This window comes from Rhinoderma darwinii, chromosome 5 (genome assembly GCF_050947455.1).
Source record: "Rhinoderma darwinii isolate aRhiDar2 chromosome 5, aRhiDar2.hap1, whole genome shotgun sequence".
Classification (NCBI taxonomy): Eukaryota; Metazoa; Chordata; class Amphibia; order Anura; family Rhinodermatidae; genus Rhinoderma; species Rhinoderma darwinii.
In genome coordinates, this window is record NC_134691.1 from 236,856,261 (window position 1) to 236,878,814 (window position 22,554).

The 22,554-nt window shown below is 40.7% G+C and overlaps 1 protein-coding gene across 4 annotated transcripts in view; it reads right to left on the bottom strand.

Moving 5' to 3' along the window:
- TERT (telomerase reverse transcriptase) overlaps nucleotides 1-22,554 on the bottom strand; it is a 101,300-nt gene that overhangs the window by 62,653 nt on the left and 16,093 nt on the right. For all 4 annotated transcript variants that reach the window (XM_075826999.1, XM_075827001.1, XM_075827000.1 and 1 more), the window contains exons 2-5: nucleotides 12,074-13,691; nucleotides 9,308-9,503; nucleotides 5,642-5,828; nucleotides 3,598-3,780 (exon numbers count right to left, since the gene is read on the bottom strand). In XM_075826999.1, coding sequence (XP_075683114.1) covers nucleotides 3,598-3,780; nucleotides 5,642-5,828; nucleotides 9,308-9,503; nucleotides 12,074-13,691 — 2,184 coding nt within the window. The remainder of the gene's footprint in view (nucleotides 1-3,597; nucleotides 3,781-5,641; nucleotides 5,829-9,307; nucleotides 9,504-12,073; nucleotides 13,692-22,554) is intronic.

Here is a 22,554-nt window from a genome sequence, read left to right on the forward strand (position 1 = left end):
TAACACACATCTATGGATAATTGTAATATATATACCCCATTATTATACCCTCTTATTATGCCCTGATGTACTCCGCACAGATTACATATGCCCCCACATTATAAACTGAATTACCAGTAATACTCAAACAAAGCTACTACCAAGCAAAATCCACGCTCCAAATGGCGCTCCTTCCCTTCTTAGCCCTACGGTGTGCTCAAACCGCAGTTTACATCCACATGTAAGACAGCACCATACCCGGGAGTACCCGCTTAACAACTTATGGGGTAAGGTTCTCCAGTAGAAAAATTGCAATTTTCACTTTGTATCCTCCACTGCGTATAAATTTCTGAAAAACACCTGTGGGGACTTAATTCTCACTACACCCCTTGGTAAATGCCTCTAGGGGTGTAGTTTCTAAAACGGGCTCACTTTTTTTGGTACATCAAGGGTTTTGTGAATGCGACATGGCGTCCGTAAACCATTCCAGCAAAATCTACGCTCCAAAAGTCAAACAACACTCCTAGTCTTCTGAATCCTCCCATATATGTAAACAACAGTTTATAACCACATATGGGGTGTTACCATACTCGGGGGAAATTGCTTTAGAAATGTTGGGGTGGCTTTTATTCTTTATTCCTTGTGAAAATGAAAAATGTTGATCTAAAACTACATCTAAATGGAAAAAAAAAAAAATATTTTGGTGGCTTAATTCTATTTAATTCAGCAAAAAACCTTTGGGGGTCAAAATTCTCACTATACCCTAGATGATTCCTTAAGGGGTGTAGTTTCCAAAATGGAGTCACTTTTGGGGTGTTTCCACTGTACTAGTATTACAGGGGCTCAGCAAATGTGACATGGCGCCCAGAAACCATTCCAAATTGTGCTCCTTCCCTTCTGAGCCCTACCGTTTGTCCAAACAGCAGTTTAGGACCACGTATGGGGTATTGTTTTACTGTGGAGAAATGGCTTTACAAATATTGGGGTGCTTTTTCTCCTTGTGGAAATGAAAACAGATTAGCTAAACCTACATTTTCTTTGGAAAAATTGAGATTTTCATTTTCACGGCCTACTTCCAATAATTTCTGCAAATAACCTGTGGGGTCAAAATGCTCACTATACCGCTAGAGAACGTCCTCAAGGGGTGTAGTTTCCAAAATAGGGTCACTTGTGGGGGGGGGGGGGTTTCCACTGGTTTGTCCCCTTGGGGGCTTTGCAAATGTGACATAGCCTCTGCAAGCCATTCCTGCTAAATTTGAGCTCCAAAAGCCAAATGGTGCTCTTTCCCTTCTCAGCCCTGCCCTGTGTCCAAACAGCCGTTTATGACCACATATGGGGCACAGTTTTACTCAGGAGATATTGCTTTATAAATTTTGTGATGCTTTTTTTTCTTTAGTCCTTGTGGCAATAAAAAGTTAGCTAAACCTACATTTTCTTTGAAAAAAATTTAGATTTTCATTTTCACGGCCTACTTCTAATAATTTCTGCAAAAAAAATGTGAAGTCAAAATGCTCACTATACCCCTAGATAAATTCCTTGAGGAGGGTATTTTCCCAAATGATATATATATATATATATATATATATATATATATATATATATAGATTCTAGTAAAAAGGAGCCCCAAAATCCTATAGGTGCTCCTTTGCTTCTAAGGCTTGTGCTTCAGTCCATTACCACACTAGGGCCACATGTGGGATATTTCTAAAAACTGCAGAATCTGGGCAATACATATTGAGTTGTGTTCCTCTTGTAAAACCTTCTGGGTTACAATTTTTTTTAATTACAAATGAATTGCTGGAAAAACAAAATGAAATTTGTAAATTTCACCACTACGTTGCTTTAATTCCTGTGAAACGTCTAATAGGTTAAGAAACTTTCTAAATGCTACTTTGAGGGGTGCAGTTTTTAAAATGGGGTGATTTATTGGGGGTTTCTAACATATAAGGCCCTCAAAGCAACTTCACAACTGAACTGGCCCCTGTAAAAATACCTTTGAAATGTTCTTGAAAAAACTATGCCAACATAAAGTAGACGTAGTCGGGATGTTAATAGGCAATTATTTTGTGTGGTATAACTGCCGGTCTTATAAGACGATACATTTAAATTTAGAAAAATGCAAACTTCTTCCATTTTCCCCCAAATTTTGGTGTTTTTCACAATTAAATACTGAACATATCGAGCAAATTTTGCCAGTAACATAAAGTCCAATGTGTCACGAGAAAACAATCTCAGAATCGCTTGGATAGGTAAAAGCATTCTGAAGTTATTTCCACATAAAGTGAAACATGTCAGATTTGAAAAATTAGTCTGTCAGGAAGGTCAAAAGTGGCCACAGTGGGAAGGGATTAAGCATTGTGGCCGACCAAATTTATCCCTTCAAGTCAGCGGTTTACCTGGGCCAATACCCCGGCAGAAGGATTTCAACACCTAGCGGAATCTATGACACGATGAATTTCTGCAGTTCTAAATGCCACGGGAGGTCCAACGCGGTACTAGATGGGGTCTAATATAATGTACATCTTTAACTCAACTTCCCCTGTTTAGGACAGAGAGTCTTGGATGATAGATCAGACTGCTTCCACAGGGCATTTTTATTAAGTTTTTTTTTCAGTTTTGTTTTTCAGTTTTTATGTGCTGCTTAATTGTTTTGAAAAACGCACTTTAAAACCCGCATGCGATTAACTGCGACTTTGCGACAGATGAAGCCATTGAAACCAAGTGCTTCACCTGTAATAGTCGCACGGGCAAAAAACCACATTGCGGCAAATTACGATAAAACGCATGCTGTTTTGAAAATACGTTTTTCAAAGCAATTAAGAAGCACATAAATAACGCAACAAAACTGCAATAGAAAGGCTGAAAAAAACATGATAAACACCCTTTGAAAACCAAGCCTAAATAGAGTGGTCAATAGAGTGTGAGATAGGAGCAGGATGGCTCCTGTCAGCAGTGAGGAGCCGTTCCACTCATAACTTTTACTCTACAGCAGCTGAACTCAGTTCAGTTTAGGGCCTGTTCACATCAGCGTTGCCCTTTTGTGGAGAGGTTCTGTTGGGTTAACCCCTCAACGCAAACTGAAACCTTAGCTTTCGTTTCCCTCACCATTGACCTCAATGGCGACGGAAAAGTTGCTAGTGGTTTCCGTTTGTCACCATTGTGACAGGGTTCTGTTGTTCTTGACGGAACCAATAGCGCAGTCGACTGGAGTCATGGGCCGCGATTGCGGGCACAGCCAGCCGCCGACAGCCACCCTCATTTTCGGTCCGTGCTCCCATACAAAGTGTGGGAGCACAGACCGTAAAAAGAAAAAGATGACTACAGATGACTTTTACGGTCGTGTGCATGGGGCCTTAGACATTGAAATTCCTTTAATCTGATAACCAATAATCTGGCATATATTTTCAGCACAAAACTGCAATATAATGTAATATCATGCAAAACCCTCCCTGAATACTTTAAGTACAAATCTTTTATTTGGTCCTTTTTCATGAAAGCTCCTTAAACTTACAAGTGAATTTGATACTTTTCCATGACTTCTAATAAGCTGGCACCTATTTCGTTCCATTCATTTTGGACTATAGGAATTATACTGTATTGTAACATATAACAATGTACCTTGACAAAGTAAAACTTTACATTTTCTGATTTTGATTCTTTAAGCCCTAGCACATATTTTCTCCATTTCTTATAGATGCAATCAAGTCCAAACACAGAGGAACCAATTAAGTTGGAAGACTTGTTTCTCTCATAATTCAGAACACTGAAGAGGTTTCTAACTTGAGAGTTGAAATGTTGAATCTGTAAAAATATGAAAAGTTATCATACACAAAACGCATATACATTTTTGCATGTTTTAATGTGAAAAATTTTAAGAAGCAGTATTTATTTTACTTACTTGTTTTACCTACTTGTCTGGAAAGAATGTTAGAATGGAAGAAAAACAGCCACACAACCCGTTTAGTATGATCAAGTTGACTGTGTATTTAATTCCGTCAAAACAACAGAACCCTGTCACAATGGTTACAAACGGACATCATTAGCAGAGTTTCCGTCACCATTGAGATCAATGGTGATGCAAACGGAAGCTAAGGTCTCCGTTTGCCTTTCCGTTGAGGGGTTCCCACGACAGAAAGCTCAGATAGAACCCCTCAACGGAAAACAACGCTGGTGTGAACACAGCCTTATACTAGCGCTCTGCTCTTAGGAAGCCCCTGACATCACTCACTTTCAATATATGGACAGCAATGTCAGGAGCAGAGCTGGAGTCCCAGTCAGAGTGCTAGAATCTGCTCTGCTCCAGACTCCAGCTGGGGAAGCCCCTGACATCACGGTCTATATATGGACAGTGATGTCAGGAGCAAAGCTGGAGTCCCAGTCAGAATGCTAGTAGCGCTCTTCCCAGGACTCCAGCTCTGGGCTTGCCCCTGACTTCACTGTCCATATAGGTTTTACAGCTGACACGCTGCTCTAACGGCCAGGAACATCGATGGCACTGTTCCTGGCCGTTTAACTAGTTAAATGCCGCGGTCAATAGCTACCGCGGCATTTATAGGGGTCTTCCCGTGAAGGACATTTATGACATATCTACAGGATATGTCATAAATGTCAGATAGATGCGGGTGCCACCTCTAGCACCCGCACCTATCTCTAGAACGAGGACCCCTAAACCCCTTTCTATCTTACCCAGCTCCGCTGTCTCCCGGCCACTTCCTGGTTAGGTGGTCGGGAGTTACAGAAACAGCCAAGTGTTCGCTGAGCTACACTATATTACCGTAACTGCCATAGAAATGAATGGGAGTTACGGAAACAGTGTAGCACCGCGTGCTACGCTGTTTCCGGAACTCGGTAACTACAACAACAGCGTACATGGTCGAGTTTCTGAAACAGCGTAACTCGCTGAGCTACACTGTTTCCGTAACTCCCATAGAACTGAATAGTAGCTACGGAAACAGCGTAGCTTGCATGCTACGCTGCTTCTGTAACTGCCATTCACTACTATAGGAGTTACAGAAACAGCGTAGTTTAGCGAGTTACGCTGTTTACGTAACTCATCTATGCGCGGCGTATTGTACCAGCGATCTAATGAGCGCTGGTTCAAGTCCCCCAGTGGAACTAATAAAATGAGTAAAACCAAAAGTTATATAAATGTAAAAGTTTGTAAAAAAAAATTTAAAAAAAAAAACAAAAAACCCTTTTCCCATTTTTCCCCAAGCACAATGTAAAAATCAGAAAAAAAAAATTATTGGTATCACTGCATCCGTAAAAGTCCGAAACTATTACAATATAGCATTATTTGACGCACGGTGAAAGGCATAAAAAAAAAAAAATAATTGAAAACCCCAGAATCTTTGTTCTTGGGTCAGTATAGTGCTAAAAATAATTAAATGAAAAACTGATAAAAAAATAGTATGTACCCAAAAAATGGTGCTAATAAAAACTACAGTTCGTCCTGCAAAAAATAAACCCTCACAAAAGTTATCGCTCTCAGAATGTGTAAAAGTAGTAAAATATTAATATTTTCTATTGTCTAAAACCCGGGTGCGTCTTATAGTATGAAAAATACGTTACTTACAGTATTTACAAGGTGTGCTTATAAAGAGTTCTGAAAGAAATAGGTACTGACTCTCCAGGTATTATTTAAGGACACTGGATAATTTACCTTTCTTTGCTTGATTTCTTTACTTTGTTGTGCTCCCAAAGAATTACACATTTTCGCAATTGGACGCAATCCATTTGTTTTCGGTATGAAACGTAATCTTGAGATGAAAATGTTGTTCTTTTGTTGATACATACTCCCTATTTCATCAGTCGACATTAAACGTAAATTCACATTTGTCATGTGTTTCCTTTTAAAATGAAAATAAAAAAATATAAGACATAGTAAGTCAATGTCCAAGGACCACAAAGATGCAATAGCAACATAACAGGAAAATACAGATTACCACGTTTTAACCCCTTTTTGCCGCAGACAGTTTTGACCTACCTGACAAAGCCCCATTGTTCAGATCTGGCCTGAGTCCCTTTATGTGGATATAGCGTTGTAGTGCTTTTACTTATCAAAGCAATTCTGAGATTGCTTTCTTATGACACAATGTACTTTCGAACATCGGTAATACATTCAGTGTGTTTTTGTGAAAAATACCCAAATTCTGGAGATTTAGAAAAATGTGCATTTGTTTTAAATTTATCAGCTTATAAGGGCCTGTTCACATCAGCGTTGGCTTTCCGTTCCGGGGTCAGCATTGATATCAATGGTGACGGAAACAAACATTGCTAATGATTTCCGTTCGTCACCATTCCGGCAGGTTTCCGTTTCAACGACGGAATCAATAGCGGAGTCGACTGCGCTATTGATTCCGTTGGAAAAACGGAAGCCTGCCGGAATGGTAACGAACGGAAACCATTAGCAAAGTTTCCCTCACCATTGATATCAATGCTGACTGAAACGGAAGCTGTGGTTTCAGTTTGACTTGCCGTTGCGGGGTTCACCCGACGGAAATCACGAGAGAGAGAGAAGAGAGAGAGAAGAGAGAGAGAAGAGAGAGAGAAAGAGAGAGAGAGAGAGAAAGAGAGAGAAAGAGAGAGAGAGAGAGAGAAAGAGAGAAAGAGAGAGAGAGAGATAAAGAGCGAGAGAGAAAAAGCAAAAGAGAGAGAGAGAGATAAAGAGCGAGAGAGAAAAAGCAAGAGAGAGAGAGAGAGAGGAAAAAAAGGAGAGGAAAAAAAGGAGAGGAAAAAAAGGAGAGGAAAAAAGAGTAAAGAGAGAGAGAGAGAGAGAAGAGAAAAAGAGAGAGAAAGAAAGAGAAAAAGAAATAAAAAGAGAAGAAAGAAAGAGAGAAAAAAAAAGAAGAAAAAGGTGGGGGGAGAAACAGAGAGAGAAAAAGAGAAAGGATAAAAAAAAGAGAAGGGGTTTTTTGAAGCTGAAAATGAAGCTTTTTTTCATTTGAGTCGTTTTTTAGGGTAGGTTGACACAGAGCTTTTTGCAGGCAGAAAAATATGCCTCAAAATTCCTTCAGGAATTTTGAGGCAGATTATGCCCTGCCCGCACTTTCTTTTCTGCGTTTTCTGCAATGTTTTTTCGGCCGCGACCAATGAGTGCCGCGGGCAGAAAACGCTCCAAAGCGCTTTCTCTGCCTCCCATTGATTTCAATGGGAGGTTGGAGACGGAACCGTGGAAAGAAAGAGCATGTCAATTTTATTTCCCGCAAGTGTTTTTTTTACGCTCACGGGAAATTAACTCCTCCGCCTCCCATTAAAATCAATGGGAGGCGATTTCAGAAGTTTTTGTGGGCGCGGTTTCCAAGTCAAAAACAGCACCAAAAAACTCAGTGTGAACTAGCCTTTATAGTGTCAATGGAAAATCAGCTGCAAAAATGACTCAAGAAGTGACATGTTACTTCTTTTTACAAGGCGTTTTTTTTGTTTTTTTATTCAGCAGCGTAAAAATACGCCTCATGTGAACAGCAGTGTATTTCCCATTGAATTCAATAGGAAGCAGTTTGTAGTGTTTTTCCGGGAGTATTTCAAGGCGTTTATGCTCAGAGATACACCTGAAAAAACTATGTGTATACCCTTATATCTCAATCCAGTGCTGGATTCCCATCTACACGGCTCATTACTGCTGTATAATCTACGTTCTGCTGCAGCTTCTATATATGTGACAGATAGAAGAGAAGAATCCTGCTCTTCTATCTCTATGTGTGAAGTGTGTAGAATTATTATAGCAGTTAAGCTCCACCCACTAGCTCAGAGACAACTAAGAATTAGTAATACAGCCTGCTAAATAATGTCATAAACGCGTCATATAATAACCAGAGATAGTGTTATTCCTCATGAAAGCCTCTGGAAAGTTAGGTACGCTTTAAGCGCAGCATCTGAGCTTGCGCCACACGCTGAGCTACGCGGTTTCCATAAGTTTCATAGAACTACATGGTAGTTACGGAAACAGCGTAGCTCGCATGCTACGCTGCTTCCGGAACCGCTATTCACTACTATGGGAGTTAAGAAAACAGCGTAGCTCAGCGAGCTATGCTGTTTTCGTACTATCGACCATATAGTCAGGAGGTGGCCGGGAGGCAGCTGCAGTAGAGAAAGTTAGAACGGGGTTAAGGGTGCCCCGTTCTAGAGATAGGTGCGGGTCCCAGGGGTGGGACCCACATCTCCCTGACATTTATTACATATCCTGTGGATATGTCATAAATGTCCCTGATCGGAAACCCCCTTTAAGATAAAAATTTGTGAGAAGTAACAAGATCTATCAGGGACACCTACCCTTTCACGATTGTAGCTTCCCTGTATTGAAATTAGACACCTGACCCCGGAGTGCAGCATTACATAGAGTAAGCAAGTTGTTGGTGGTTCAGTTTCAGTGTGAATCCCCAATAGAATGGGTAAATCTAGCGATCTGAGCAACTTTGAACGAGGCATGGTCATCAATGCTAGACTAGCCGTGGTCCGTATTTATAAACACGTTCAACCTTGTGGGGTTCTCTCGTGCAACAGTGTGGAGAGTATAAAGAGAATGGTGTGATCAACAGTAAGAGCTGGGGAGCTCTTACACTGTCCGTAGCACAGACACGCCCTCTTGCCTGTTCGGATGAAAAGACTGCAATCACACACTCTCTCATGCTGTGGCACTGTCGATATCTGATTGGACAGTATCACAGCCATAGTAACACACCCCCTTGATAGTACACGCCCCGTTGACAGTTCAGGGGGTTAGTTAAATATCGGCGCCAAATATAATGGCACCGATATCTAAATAATGGTGGGAGGTAGAAAAAAAATGTAAAGTGCCCCAGGGTTTGTGCAGCCCTCCCCATTACATGCTGCACATGTCTGAGGAGGTGAAAGGTTCTCTTTAAATCTCATACACATGCTCCGGAACATTTTACGTACGGAAATCCGAGCAAACTGCAGATTTTCATTCTGTTACTTATGTTCACTGTGGATTTGACCCTTTTCACTGTAGAAGGGGTAAAAATCCATTGTGAATACGCACCAAAATCCGAATGTAACATATGAAGCTTTTGCAGCGGATTCACTTGAAAATTTGCAACAAATTTGCTACGTGTGGGTACCCAGCTAGAACAGTAAGAACACAAAATGCAACGAACAAAAAAAAAAAAAAATCTTCCTTTACGTTAAATCGAAGAACATTTGATAAAGACTACATTAAAAATACAGTGCACAGAAAAGAACATCAATACCAAAATGGACTATAGCTAGAATTTGACTGGTGTTTGTATGTAACACAGGTTTTGGAAATGCCCTCATAATGTGTCAAAACGATTCTCTGGAGTAAAAAAAGGAATTTTCACACTCCTACCGTATTCCAATGTTCTGCAGTTGTCCCCAGATGCTCTTTCTGTAAAAGAACAGTCTATTTTTTTGAAAGCTGGTTTCTGTGATATAATAAAATGCTTTCAATAACTGTATAACATAGGTATCCATAAGCCAAAACAAAAATTTTGCAAGTATTTTCTCTCGCAGCAAGTGCTCTGATGCACCAACAAAGTGATTACCTACAATTGGAAAAAAAAAATAGAAAAAAGGGAAAACTATTTAAAAACAGAATAAACATCCATATAAAAGAAAAAGAGGCTATATTTTCATTTTGCATAAATAATTCATAAACAATAACTAAATTGGGAACTGTATTATTTCTTTTTCAGTATCTTAACGAGGCTGTCCAGTTTTTGTTTTTTTACTTCATTGCAGAATAGTAAATCATACCGTTTTCTAATATACATGTATTCGAAATTCTGCGGACATACATTTATTATAGCGCATGAGGCCCCTGTCACAGTGGAATGGTATAGCCCACAGATTCGTCCTGTGTAATGCATCCACAGGCTAACGGAATATGACTAAACATGGCTTCAGTCATGCGACCCACACACACACAGTAATGTGTTGGGGCAACATGGGCCATCTAAATAGGGGTAATGGTGAAATAACGATAAATAAGCGATTGCCTGTATTCCCTGTCTCTGGGGGATGTTGTCATGATGTTAATAATAAAAAAAACAAAAACACACACAAAACACAAAGGAGGTAAGAGCTGCCCCTCACAGAGACCGACAGACATAATGATGAGATGTTGCTATACGTAGAAATACTTTATAAGTTCTGCTCCTCAATAACCCATGATTCACCTGTAATATGCCGGAACAGTTACCTGAATGCCAGTGGTCACATGATGTAGGTCACATGACTGTCCATTCGGTTATCCTATGGGTGCTTTTTTTATGGACAAATCTGTGGTCTATATCATTTTTTGTTTTTAGACTGAGACCACTGCACTGATAAGAAAAGTATGTGAGCAGAATTTTAAATACATGTATATTAGAAGTCTGGCTATATAGGGGATTTGTGGTTCTATTATAAAAACTGGGAACTGCATAACATTTCGGACCTAACTGATATTTCCCTTGTAGGACGCCAGTCATGATTGAGATTAAATATAAACTCATTAGAATAGGGGGATTATTTTAAGTGGTACATTTTCTTAGTTATACGAACTATATTTGAAAACTTTCTTCTCCTATATAATGGTGACAAAATAAAATGAGTCTCTTGTTTCTAAAAAGGAACAATTTTTCACAGGCAAAAACAATAAAATAAAAAAATAAAGACTAGTAGAGTGCAAAATAAGAAAAAATATTCAACTCTAAAAAGCAGCAGTGAACATTGGTCACAAAATAGTTAAGCTAAACGCACAATTGTCAACGAAAAACCAAAGGGTGAGATTGCATATTAATTCCCTAATTTAAGGATCAAATATTCACCAGTCAGGACCTTGGATATGTCACTGGCTTCTAGGAAGCCAATATGCTTTATGATTGTACAGCCCTTAAAGGCTATGTAAACCATTGCACACACTTTTTAACCTGGATATATAGCAGCTGTATCTTGCTCTCAAACCTGAATCAGTCAGGTCAGTGGGACTGACTGCTTTAGGCTCCGTTCAGGGGTTCCGTGTGAGATTTCCATCACGGAAACCCATGAACGGAACCCTGAAAAACAAAAACGGAAACCGCATCGCCATCGATTTCAATGGTGGGGGATCCGGTGCAAATGGTTTCCATTTGTCTCCGTTGTGCAAGGGTTCCGTCGCTTTGACAGAGGCAATACCGCGATTTTCGGGTCACCCGCGAGGCGCCTGCAAATCGCGGGCCGTGCACATGGCCGCGTCCATTATTTCCTATGAGCTTGGACTGCAGAACACGTCCGTAATAAGACATGCCTGTTCTATCTGTGGTCCAGGCTCCTGGGCCATGCATGGACTGTGGAAACCACGGTCGTGTGCATGGCCCCATAGGAATGAATGGGGTAGCAATTCACCCGTGGATTTTCGGGGGAATTGCGGCCGCAAAAGCACATTCGTGTGCATGGGGCCTAACAGTATTGCTTCTGTCAAAACTACGGAACCCCTGCATAACGGAGACAAGCGGAAACCATTTGCACCGGATCCGTCACCATTGAAATCGATGGCGATGCAAACGGAAACCTATGGTTTCCATTTGTTTCACAGTCAGGGTTCCGTCCTTGGGTTCCCCTGACGGAAAGAACAGACGGAACCCCTGAAATGAGCCCTGACGCAGATGTGAGCGAAGCCTTAGTAACAGCGGATCCATCTGTTATCGATCACATCTAAATTCATGAACTTAGATGTGTTCGATAACAGGAGGATCCTGCGTATCAGAGACATGCATGACCCGATGTCACCTAAGCCGTCAGTCCTGCAAACCTGACAGATTCGTGTTTGAGCGCAAGATACAGCTTCTATATATTCAGGCTGTATCTCAAAAACAAAAAAAGAGATTTTAAACAAAAAACAGTTAAGTAAAGTGGTTTAAAATTCCATTATAATCTGGGGGAAAAAAGGCTTACATAGCCATTAAAAGGGGTGATCTAGTCCCAAAAAAATTGATGGCATATCCTCAGGATAGGCCATGGATATCTCACCATTCAGGGTCGAACTCCCATCACAGGCCATCAATTTTTTGGGACTGGACAATCCATTTAAAGCAATTGTTTTTGTCAAAGCTGACCGGTTAATTTCAACCAAACAGAACCCTTGTTAACTTACGCTTGTTTAGTCGAAGCCAAGAACAGTCTTCTACTTTAATCTTGAACATAAGTTTTGACAATGAAATCTTCTCACACTTGACAGAATTAATCAACATCTTCACATTTCTGAGAAAACGACACTTGTTGTGACTAGAGCCCCATATCATTTCGGGCACCACTATATGCAGACATTCCCTAACAAATGTATAGACTTGCCAGACACTATTATGCTGCTTTAGTAAAGGATAGAGTTTATCTTTAAGCAATGCGTTCTGCGTTTTGATGCCATCATTACTTTTGTTTGTTACAATTCCAGCGTTGTTCTGAGAGTGTACAATCGTGTTACTGAATTTAGATTCAGCTTTTGTTGCGTCGCTGTTATGACACTGAACACGTAATAGTTTGCGGTTTGAAATACCATCTTCATTGCTTTTTCCGCTCGTATTTTCAATTCTATCCTCTCGAATAAGTTTCACAGTACAATGTTTCTTTAACAGGGACACGTAAGGACATCGTTTGTGGTTTTCGATCAGTTCTTGAAAAATGGGTTTCAATTGCCAATACCGCTTGCAAACTTTTTGCTTTCTTTTGCCTTTGGAAGGAACCTGTAAGTCAAAGTTTTGCTCAAACACATTGTTATTCATAAATATCCTTTCAACGAGACATAGACTGCCGCGGGAGTTACTTTCCAACATATTGAGTATAAAACTTTTAAAAAACCCTTCCTTATTAACTGGATTTGTGCACAACATTTTACTAGAGTCAATAACAATGTGAGTAGGCGACGTTCTTTCTGGAGATGTACAAATAGAATTGTAGGTTGCTTTTTTTGGAGGGTCAACAAAATCACTTACAATAAAGTTTTCAGCTGTTGCCTCCTTAATCTCTTTCTGGACAGCAGAATGCTTCTTGAGTTCACAACGACTGGCACACTGCCACACAAACTGATTTACTACATGTGGTTCTGTGGCCGCACTACCACACGTATAAGAGTCAGAATGTTGCAGTTCTGTTTTACGTCTTTTCGCTGGGATATCACACAAGTCAATATGAGAAGGTCTTTTTGCGTGCCTGTTTTTTGTGGTAAACGTTCCAGTGTCACCCAAATGTTTTAATGGTTCATTGCTGGAATGTATCTCTCCTGCTTCCGCCATAACATCAGAGCGTGCTTTTGCTTTAACGTTTCTTTGATTCTTTTTTTTTGTGGTCATTTTAAGTGAGCAGGATGTGAGAGAAGGTGTCTGAATATACCGAGATAAAATATTGCCTTTATAGATGGAACTTTTTGGTTTTAGGCAAGGTGATGGAGGAGTTTCCTCTTTGGTTAAATTATATATAGGCTGCCCACACATTTGATAACAACAATTGGGTGGCACCCTCATGAAAAGTGAACAGTTTTCCAATAAATGCATCATAATATCATCCCCCACCCTACTCAGAAGGGTTTCCCATAGGACACTGGTGCTTATAGTTGCTGTTGTTGGATTTGGAAAATAATTGCAAATATTTGGTGCAAACTGAACACGCAATGAACTCTTTTCAGCAACCAGACCATAGCCAAAGGCTAGAACATTCTTCTTGCTTTTTTCGCAGATCCGTTGAATTACTCGAGCTACAACTTCTCTTTGAGTTGATAACTAAAAAACAGAGATAAAACATAAATTTACCACCATATGAAATGCATAATCACAGAAATAATACAATTGTCACAAAACCTCAGACCCAAGACTGTGTTCACATGAGGCGGTATTAATGCGTTCTCTTTGTTGCAGTTATAACTGTCTAATACCTGACAGAACAGTAGTACAGTATATTAAATTGATTTTGAAAAAATGTAGTTCAAACGTTGCGGTTACCATGCAGTTTTTATTGAGGTTGCCTCAAAAACTGCTGTATGTCCATACGGACACATCCTATATATGCATATTATGTGCAGTTTGTTCCAATTGACATGAATGGATATGGCCAAAATTATGTGGCTGTTGGACATAGTTACATAGTTACATAGTTACATAGTTAGTACGGCTGAAAAAAGACACATGTCCATCAAGTTCAACCAAGGGATGGGAAAAGGGAAGGAAAAATTTCTACACATAGGAGCTAATATTTTTTCATTCTAGGAAATTATCTAAGCCTTTTGTAAAGCCACCTACTGTCCCTGCTGTGACCAGCTCCTGCGGTAGGCTATTCCATAGATTCACAGTTCTCACAGTAAAGAAGGCTTGTCGCCTCGGCAGCTTGAACCTTTTTTTCTCCAGACGGAGGGAGTGCCCCCTTGTTTTTTGAGGGGGTTTTACAAGGAACAGGATTTCACCATATTTTTTGTATGTGCCATTAATATATTTATATAAGTTAATCATGTCCCCCCTTAGTCGTCTTTTTTCAAGGCTAAATAGGTTTAATTCTTTCAATCTTTCCTCATAACTTAAATTCTCCATGCCCCTAATAAGCTTCGTTGCTCTTCTTTGTATTTTTTCCAAATCCAGGGCATCCTTTCTATGAACTGGAGCCCAGAACTGAACTGCATATTCTAGATGAGGCCTCACTCATGCTTTGTAAAGTGGCAATATTACATCCCTGTCCCGTGAGTCCATGCCTCTTTTAATACACGACAATATCCTGCTGGCCTTTGAAGCAGCTGATTGACACTGCATGCTGTTATTGAGTTTATGATTTACAAGTACACCCAGATCCTTCTCAACAAGTGAATCCGCCAGTGTAGCTCCCCCTAGGACATATGATGCATGCAGGTTGTTGGTACCCAGATGCATAACTTTACATTTATCTACATTAAACTTCATCTGCCAAGTGGACGCCCAAACACTTAGTTTGTTTAAATCTGCCTGCAATTCATGAACATCTTCCATTGACTGAACTATATTACATAGCTTGGTGTCATCTGCAAAAATAGAAATAGTGCTATTAATCCCATCTTCTATATCATTAATAAATAAGTTGAATAATAGTGGTTCCAGCACTGAACCCTGGGGTACACCACTTATTACCGGGGACCATTCAGAGTAGGAATCATTGACCACAACTCTCTGGATACGGTCCTTGAGCCAATTCTCAATCCAATTACAAACTATATTTTCTAAACCTATAGTCCTTAATTTACCCATTAGGCGTCTATGGGGGACATCCCATGCCAAATCCATGGGTGTTAATATAGTTCCGCAGCCATTTGTGGCTAGAACATCCTCCACCCTTCTGAGAAGGCTTTCCATTATAGAGTGTGTCTGTGCTAGATTGTGCTCGTTCAACTAAAATAACATTTGTGAGGTTAGGCAGTGATATTGGATGAGAAGGTCTGGCTCGCAATTGGCATTCAAATTAATCCCCAGGGTGTTTGATGGGGTTGAGGTCAGGGCTCTGTGCAGGACACTCGAGTTTTCCCACACCAAACTCACCCATGCATGTCTTTATAGACCATAGATTTATAGATTATTAGAAACATGGGTTAAAGTGAGAGCTGCATATACACTGTAGTATATGCAGCTCTCACTTCAACCTGATATAGGTCTTGTTTTAAAGAACCTTTACTAGCAGTGACTTAGCAGAAACGTCTTTGGCTACTTAAGTGCCTTCCTACCAGGTCGTATGAGGTACGTCACTACCAGGAAAAAGTTAATGTGGACCTATCAACCCCTGGGAAACCTCATGAAGTAATAGGAGACCAATATAATATACATTTTCCAAATATATATACAATTATGTATCTGATCTGAGAAAAGCCACTGGAGGGGGGCGTGTTGCGGAGCGTGCAGCATGTGTACACAGGGAACATCTGTGCACAGGGGACAATTAAAGGCACCATGGGTCCCGGATGGTTTTAAAAGTGTTGGTCCCCTCTAACCAAAATGTTTTGCCACACTGAGTATAATTACATAAGATAAGAATATATATTCAGGCTAGGTTCACAAAGTGCATCGTGTTGCGTTTTTATCAGGAGTTTTTTGTTTTTGTTTTGGTAGATAAAATCCCAACAAAAATGCACAGTGTGAACCCAGTGCTAAGCCTAATTCATATCTGCGCTGGAGGCTCCGTTAGGGGCCCCCGTCACAGATTTCACCGAAAATCCTAGAAACAATAGTGCAACATTCTGTGCTATTGTTTCCAGCAAAACCATGAACACCCCAAAGAAAACCATTAAAGTCAATGAGTTCCATCAGGCGCTGTTTGCAGTTCTCTGATCACCGCCTTTTAACCCCTTAGATGCCGCACAGTCAATAGCAACCACAGCATCAAAGTGATTAACAGAGAGAGGAAGCTCCCTTTGTATCCCATCGCGAGTATCGAAGGATGCCAATGATTGCTAGAACAACCTGGAAGCCTAACATCCAAGCCTAACATGGTCGGTCATGTATGGAAGATTATTCAGCAGAACCTTTATATGCTAACGGTCAGTGGAAAAATTAAGTTACAATACATTGCGCTACATAAGTAATGCAATGTATTACATCTACAATCACAAGAACAGGCCTTCAAATCCCCTAGTAGGAGTCAAACAAATAAATGTGTTTTTTTTAGAAAAACAAATAAAGTTTTAAGTTAATTAAAAAAAAAAAGAAAATCGCTCCATTTCCCTGATCAAGTACTTTATGTTTGTTAAAAAAGAAAAAAAAAAAAAAAACTATACATAATATGTTTTGCAGTATTCGTAATGGCCTGATCTATAAATATATAATGTTATTTGTCCCGACTGTGAACACCTTAAAAAAACAACTAAAGAAAACGAAAAAAAAAACCAAAAACTGTGGAATTTTCTGTTTTGGTAACCTTGCCTTAAAAAAACTAAATTTCATAAAAAACTTTTAAAAACTCGAAAGTACCCCAAAATGGAACCAATAAACACGGCAGTTCGTCATGCGAAAAACAAGACCTTCCACAGCTCCGTAAAAAAAAAAAACTCGCATATACCCCAAAATGGTACAAAACTACAGCTTTTTCCACAAAAACCAAACACTCAACGGAAAAATAAAACTTTATGACTCTCAGAACGCAATGATGGAAAATGATGGCCATGACTAAATTTATAAAAAAAAACCCACGTCATCATTTGCTAGACCCCACAGGTGGACCCCGTAGATGCAGCGGAGATGAGCTCACTTTAGGGCTTTGTGCTGCTTATGGGACTAATGAAGAAGTCAAAGATAAGGCAATACTGGAGCGCAGATATTTTGTATAATACCTCAGATTTATCACATAGCCGTCTCCCATGGTACAAGAAGCGGTCTGTGCCCATCGTACAAATGGCATTGTATAACGCTTAGGCTGGGTTCACACGACCATGTTACGTCCGTAAAGGACGGAACGTATTTCGGCCACAAGTCCCGGACCGAACACAGTGCAGGGAGCCGGTCTACTAGCATCATAGTTATGTACAACGCTAGGAGTCCCTGCCTCGCTGCGGTACAACTGTCCCGTACTGTAATCATGTTTTCAGTACGGGACAGTAGTTCCATGGAGAGGCAGGGACTCCTAGCGTCGTACATAACTATGATTCTAGGAGCCCGGCTCCCTGCAGTGCTTTTGGTCCGGGACTTGCGGCCGAAATACGTTCCGTCCATTACGGACGTAACATGCTCTTGTGAATCCAGCCTTACTTGCTGTCCCGATGTGCAGGCCAGATGAGAACATTACTTTCGTTTTAAGAGTTGATTATCAAGGCCCTAATATTTGGGAACCGGAGAGGACCACAGCACGTCTGAACCAAAACATCTTCCTCTCCACTGGAAGCGAAGCCACCCTTATTGTACCAGGAGAACACTTTCCCAGCGAAGTTCCCCAAACTGCATACAAGGGAAGGGCTCAAAAAAGGTGCAGTGTGTTTTCCAAAATGGGAATAAGAAAGGACACCATTTATAAGTGCGACACATGCCCCAACAAATCTGGCCTGTGCATAAAGAATTGGTTCAAAGCGTACCACAACATCCTTGGATTATTAATTTTATTATTCATTTACCCCATTATTGTATCCTCTAATGCCCTGATGTACTCCGCACAGCTTACATATGCCCCCACATTATAAACTGTAATACCAGTAAAACCCCAAACAAAATCTGCGCTCGAAAAGCCAAATGGCGGCCCCTCCCTACTAAGCCCTGCTTTGTGCTAAAATAGGAGTTTATGACCACATATGAGGTATTAGGGTATGTTCGCATGGCCTATTTTCAGACGTAATTCGGGCATTTTACGCCTCGATTTAGGCCTGAAAAAAATGGCTCCATTACGCTTACAAACATCTTCCCATTGCTTGCGATGGGTTTTACGGTGTTCTGTTTCCACGTGGTGTCATTTTAGTTATTATTGGTACCATTTTGGGGTACATGCGACTTTTTGATCACTTTCAATCCTATTTTTTTGAGAGGCAAGGTGACCAAAAAAACAGCAATTCTGGCATCGTTTGTTTTTTATACAGCGTTCACCACGTGTTATAAATTACATGTTAACTTTACTCTACGGGTCAGTACGATTCCGGCGATACCTAATTTATAGCACTTTTTTTATGTTTTACAAGTTTTTGCACAATAAAATTACTTTTGTAAAAAGAATGTATTTTTACTGTCACCATGTTGTGAGAACCATTACGGTTACATTTTTTCGTCTACGGCATTGTAGGACGGCTTGTTTTTTTGCGAGACGAGCTATAGTTTTTATAGGTACCATTTTTGGATACATGCGACTTTTTGATCATTTTTTATTTAAATGTTTGTAGGACAAAGTGACCATTCTGGGAAGGGCCTAATGGGCTTCTATACGTGACAGTCCAGGAGGCCATTAATAGGCCTCCTATTGCCATAGCAACAAATCGGCAAACCCTGCGATCACATCGCAGAAATGCCGATCGGCTTCAAACCACTAAGATGCCACAATCGATTTTGCATCTAGCTCCGTTCCCTGCCGTTACAGCAGGGTGTCAGCGGTAACATACAACGGACACCCGTGGCTGATGTCTCAGGCTCAGCTTCTGAGCCATCCCCACCTCCGAGCAGGCTTCAGTACTGGGCAGACAGGAGACCGTTGTTAGGCCTCTGGTCTGCCAAAGCAGCTATTGGAACCCTGCGATTACATCGCTGGGTTCCGATCTGCTGGTAAACCCCATAGATGAAGCGATCACCTTTGAGCGCTGCATTTAAGGAGTTAATCGGCCAGATCAGAGGCTAGCTCCAGTCCTGGCAATGAAGCAGGTTGTCAGCTGTAATAGACAGCAACATAATAGTACGTGACATGTCGCCAAGGGGTTAATTTTATTCACCTGTTTGAAAGTAGAGGAGGTTGAAAAACCTGAACTCAATAATTAGGAGGCGTGGTGACATACTTCTAGACTGGGTTCTCAGCAAAATGTCGCAGTTTTACCAGAGTTCGCGCCAAAACCGCATTTTGACGGAAACGTGTAAACCCAGCCTTTGCCATATATGGTACATACACACAAGGGATATTTTCCTGCAGCAAAATCCATATGCGTTACATGTAGATTCATCGCAGATTTCACCCCTTCTACATTGTAAAGGGTGACATCCACTGTGAAATTCAGTAAAAGAACAAGCACATTGCGGATTTCTGTGCTGAAAATGTTCTGCAGCATATGGATGAGATTTGTACAAATCTCATCTATGTGGCGGGTGCTGTAATCTGCTGCAAATTTTCTGTATGCAAACTCTGCATCATTTCTGTCTTGTGTGCAGGGGGGCTAAATGTACATCCCGGCAGGGAAGCTCTTCCGTAGCATGGTGGAGGGTAAAAGTTAAATTATTTCTAGTCCTAAAAAATTGATGGCCTATCCTCAGGATAGGCCATCAATATCTGTCGTGGTCCAATCCCCGGCAAATGCTTTATTTTGAAGCGGCCGCAGCCAGGGCACCACCTGCCATGGGGTGAGGTGGGCCTCTCGCCTTAGCGGCAGCCTGCTGCCTCTACAATTGTATCTGCGTCCATAGGATGCAGATACAGTTGAACGGATCACTAGCGCTGGCAGGTAAAGGAACATTAGTTCCTTGCCCTGACATTCAGAGCTTTTCAATGACTCAGGCAACGCGATAACGTCATTGCGCCACTTACATCATTCAGCTGCAGCAGACCGGTATAGAAGAGTGTTGCTAGAGGACGGACGCGGGAAAGGGATCAGATGAGTATGTAACTTTTTTTTCTTCAGTGAACAGTGTAGGTGGCTCTATTTACCGGGGGCACTATGTATGTGGAGCACTGTCTACAGGGGGCTCTAGCTACAGGGGGCAATGTGTGTGTGTGTTTGTGTTGCTTTACTTTACAGTGTGATACACCATTGTATCGTACTATTATATTCAGGGACACAGTGTAAGCGGTCATTGTATTAAGGGTACCATGAGAATTTTATCTTTGTTTATAGGTGCGTAAATGTTTGAACCGTGAGAAGGTGAATACATCTGAGAAACAAACTGCAGAAATTAACCCATGGCCGGGAGAAGTTGTCGTACAGGTCTGTACAGGATGGCGAAGAAAAGAGAAAAAAAAGCGACTGGAATCTGAGAAGATGTCACCTGTAAGTCACTAAATGTAAATGTTTATTCTGCCTCAACCTAATCAGTACTGCGGTCATTGTATGAACTGCAGTGAGATGATGTGTTATTTTTTTTTTATGTGAAACAGAAACTCCCAGCATAGCCTTACCATTGTTCGGGCCATGTTGGGAGCTGTAGATTCACACCGGACAAACCTATATGACAGGGATTAAACTAAATTTGCAAATGATCTCTGTAATGAGACATTCGTGCTGGGACTTTATAAATGTACTAAGTATTGTGCGACTATGTATTTGTATTGTACGACTATATATATATATATATACACACATATATACACACACACACACACACACACACACACACAAAATGGCGACAGCACTCTGCGAACACCAATGTCACCTAAACTACTAAATATAAATGAGTATGCATTACTGCTAAATCTTCTTACAATAGGGAGGTTCTCAGTGCACATTTTGATCAAATTGTGTTTGCCCACCTGCCACGACAAGGCTTCCTCCACAGGTGGCAACCTACACTGCACATACACCCAGAATTGGGACTATGCCTACATATATCTAGGGATGGTAGGAACGCACATTAAACTAATTAAAATCATGCAAGATAAAAAATGGAGGCAGTCACTAACCCCACATATATGAATCACAAACACAAAAATCTGAACAGCACATTCCAACAAAATTAAACAAAACGTGTATACAGGTGCAAGAACGCCTGTGACTGCAAATTTATACAGCACACAAAAAAATGGTGACAGCACTCTGCGAACACCAATGTCACCTAAACCGCTAAATATAAATAAATATGCATTACTGCTAAATCTACTTACAATAGGGATATATATATATATATACACACACACACACACACACACACACACACACACATACACTACCGTTCAAAAGTTTAGGGTCACTTAGAAATGTCCTTATTTTTGAAAGAAAAGCACAGTTTTTTTCAATGAAGATAACATTAAATTAATAAAAAATACACTCTATACATTGCTAATGTGCTAAATAACTATTCTAGCTGCAAACGTCTGGTTTTTAATGCAATATCTACATAGGTGTATAGAGGCCCATTTCCAGCAACCATCACTCCAGTGTTCTAATGGTACTTTGTGTTTGCTAACTGTGTTAGAAGGCTAATGGATGATTAGAAAACACTTGAAAACCCTTGTGCAGTTATGTTAGCACCACTGTAAACAGTTTTGCTGTTTAGAGGAGCTATAAAACTGACCTTCCTTTGAGCTAGTTGAGATTCTGGAGCATTAGATTTGTGGGTTCGATTAAACTCTCAAGATGGCTAGAAAAAGAGAGCTTTCATGTGATACTCGACAGTCTATTCTTGCTCTTAGAAATGAAGGCTATTCCATGCGAGAAATTGCCAAGAAACTGAAGATTTCCTACAACGGTGTGTACTACTCCCTTCAGAGGACAGCACAAACAGGCTCTAACCAGAGTAGAAAGAGAAGTGGGAGGCCCCGCTGCACAACTGAGCAACAAGACAAGTACATTAGAATCTCTAGTTTGAGAAATAGACGCCGCACAGGTCCTCAACTGGCAGCTTCATTAAATAGTACCCGCAAAACGCCAGTGTCAACGTCTACAGTGAAGAGGCGACTCCGGGATGCTGGCCTTCAGGGCAGAGTGGCAAAGAAAAAGCCATATCTGAGACTGGCTAATAAAAGGAAAAGATTAATAAGGGCAAAAGCACACAGACATTGGACAGAGGAAGATTGGAAAAAAGTGTAATGGACAGACGAATCGAAGTTTGAGGTGTTTGGATCACACAGAAGAACATTTGTGAGACGCAGAACAACTGAAAAGATGCTGGAAGAGTGCCTGACGCCATCTGTCAAGCATGGTGGAGGTAATGTGATGGTCTGGGGTTGCTTTGGTGCTGGTAAAGTGGGAGATTTGTATAAGGTAAAAGGGATTTTGAATAAGGAAGGCTATTACTCCATTTTGCAACCCCA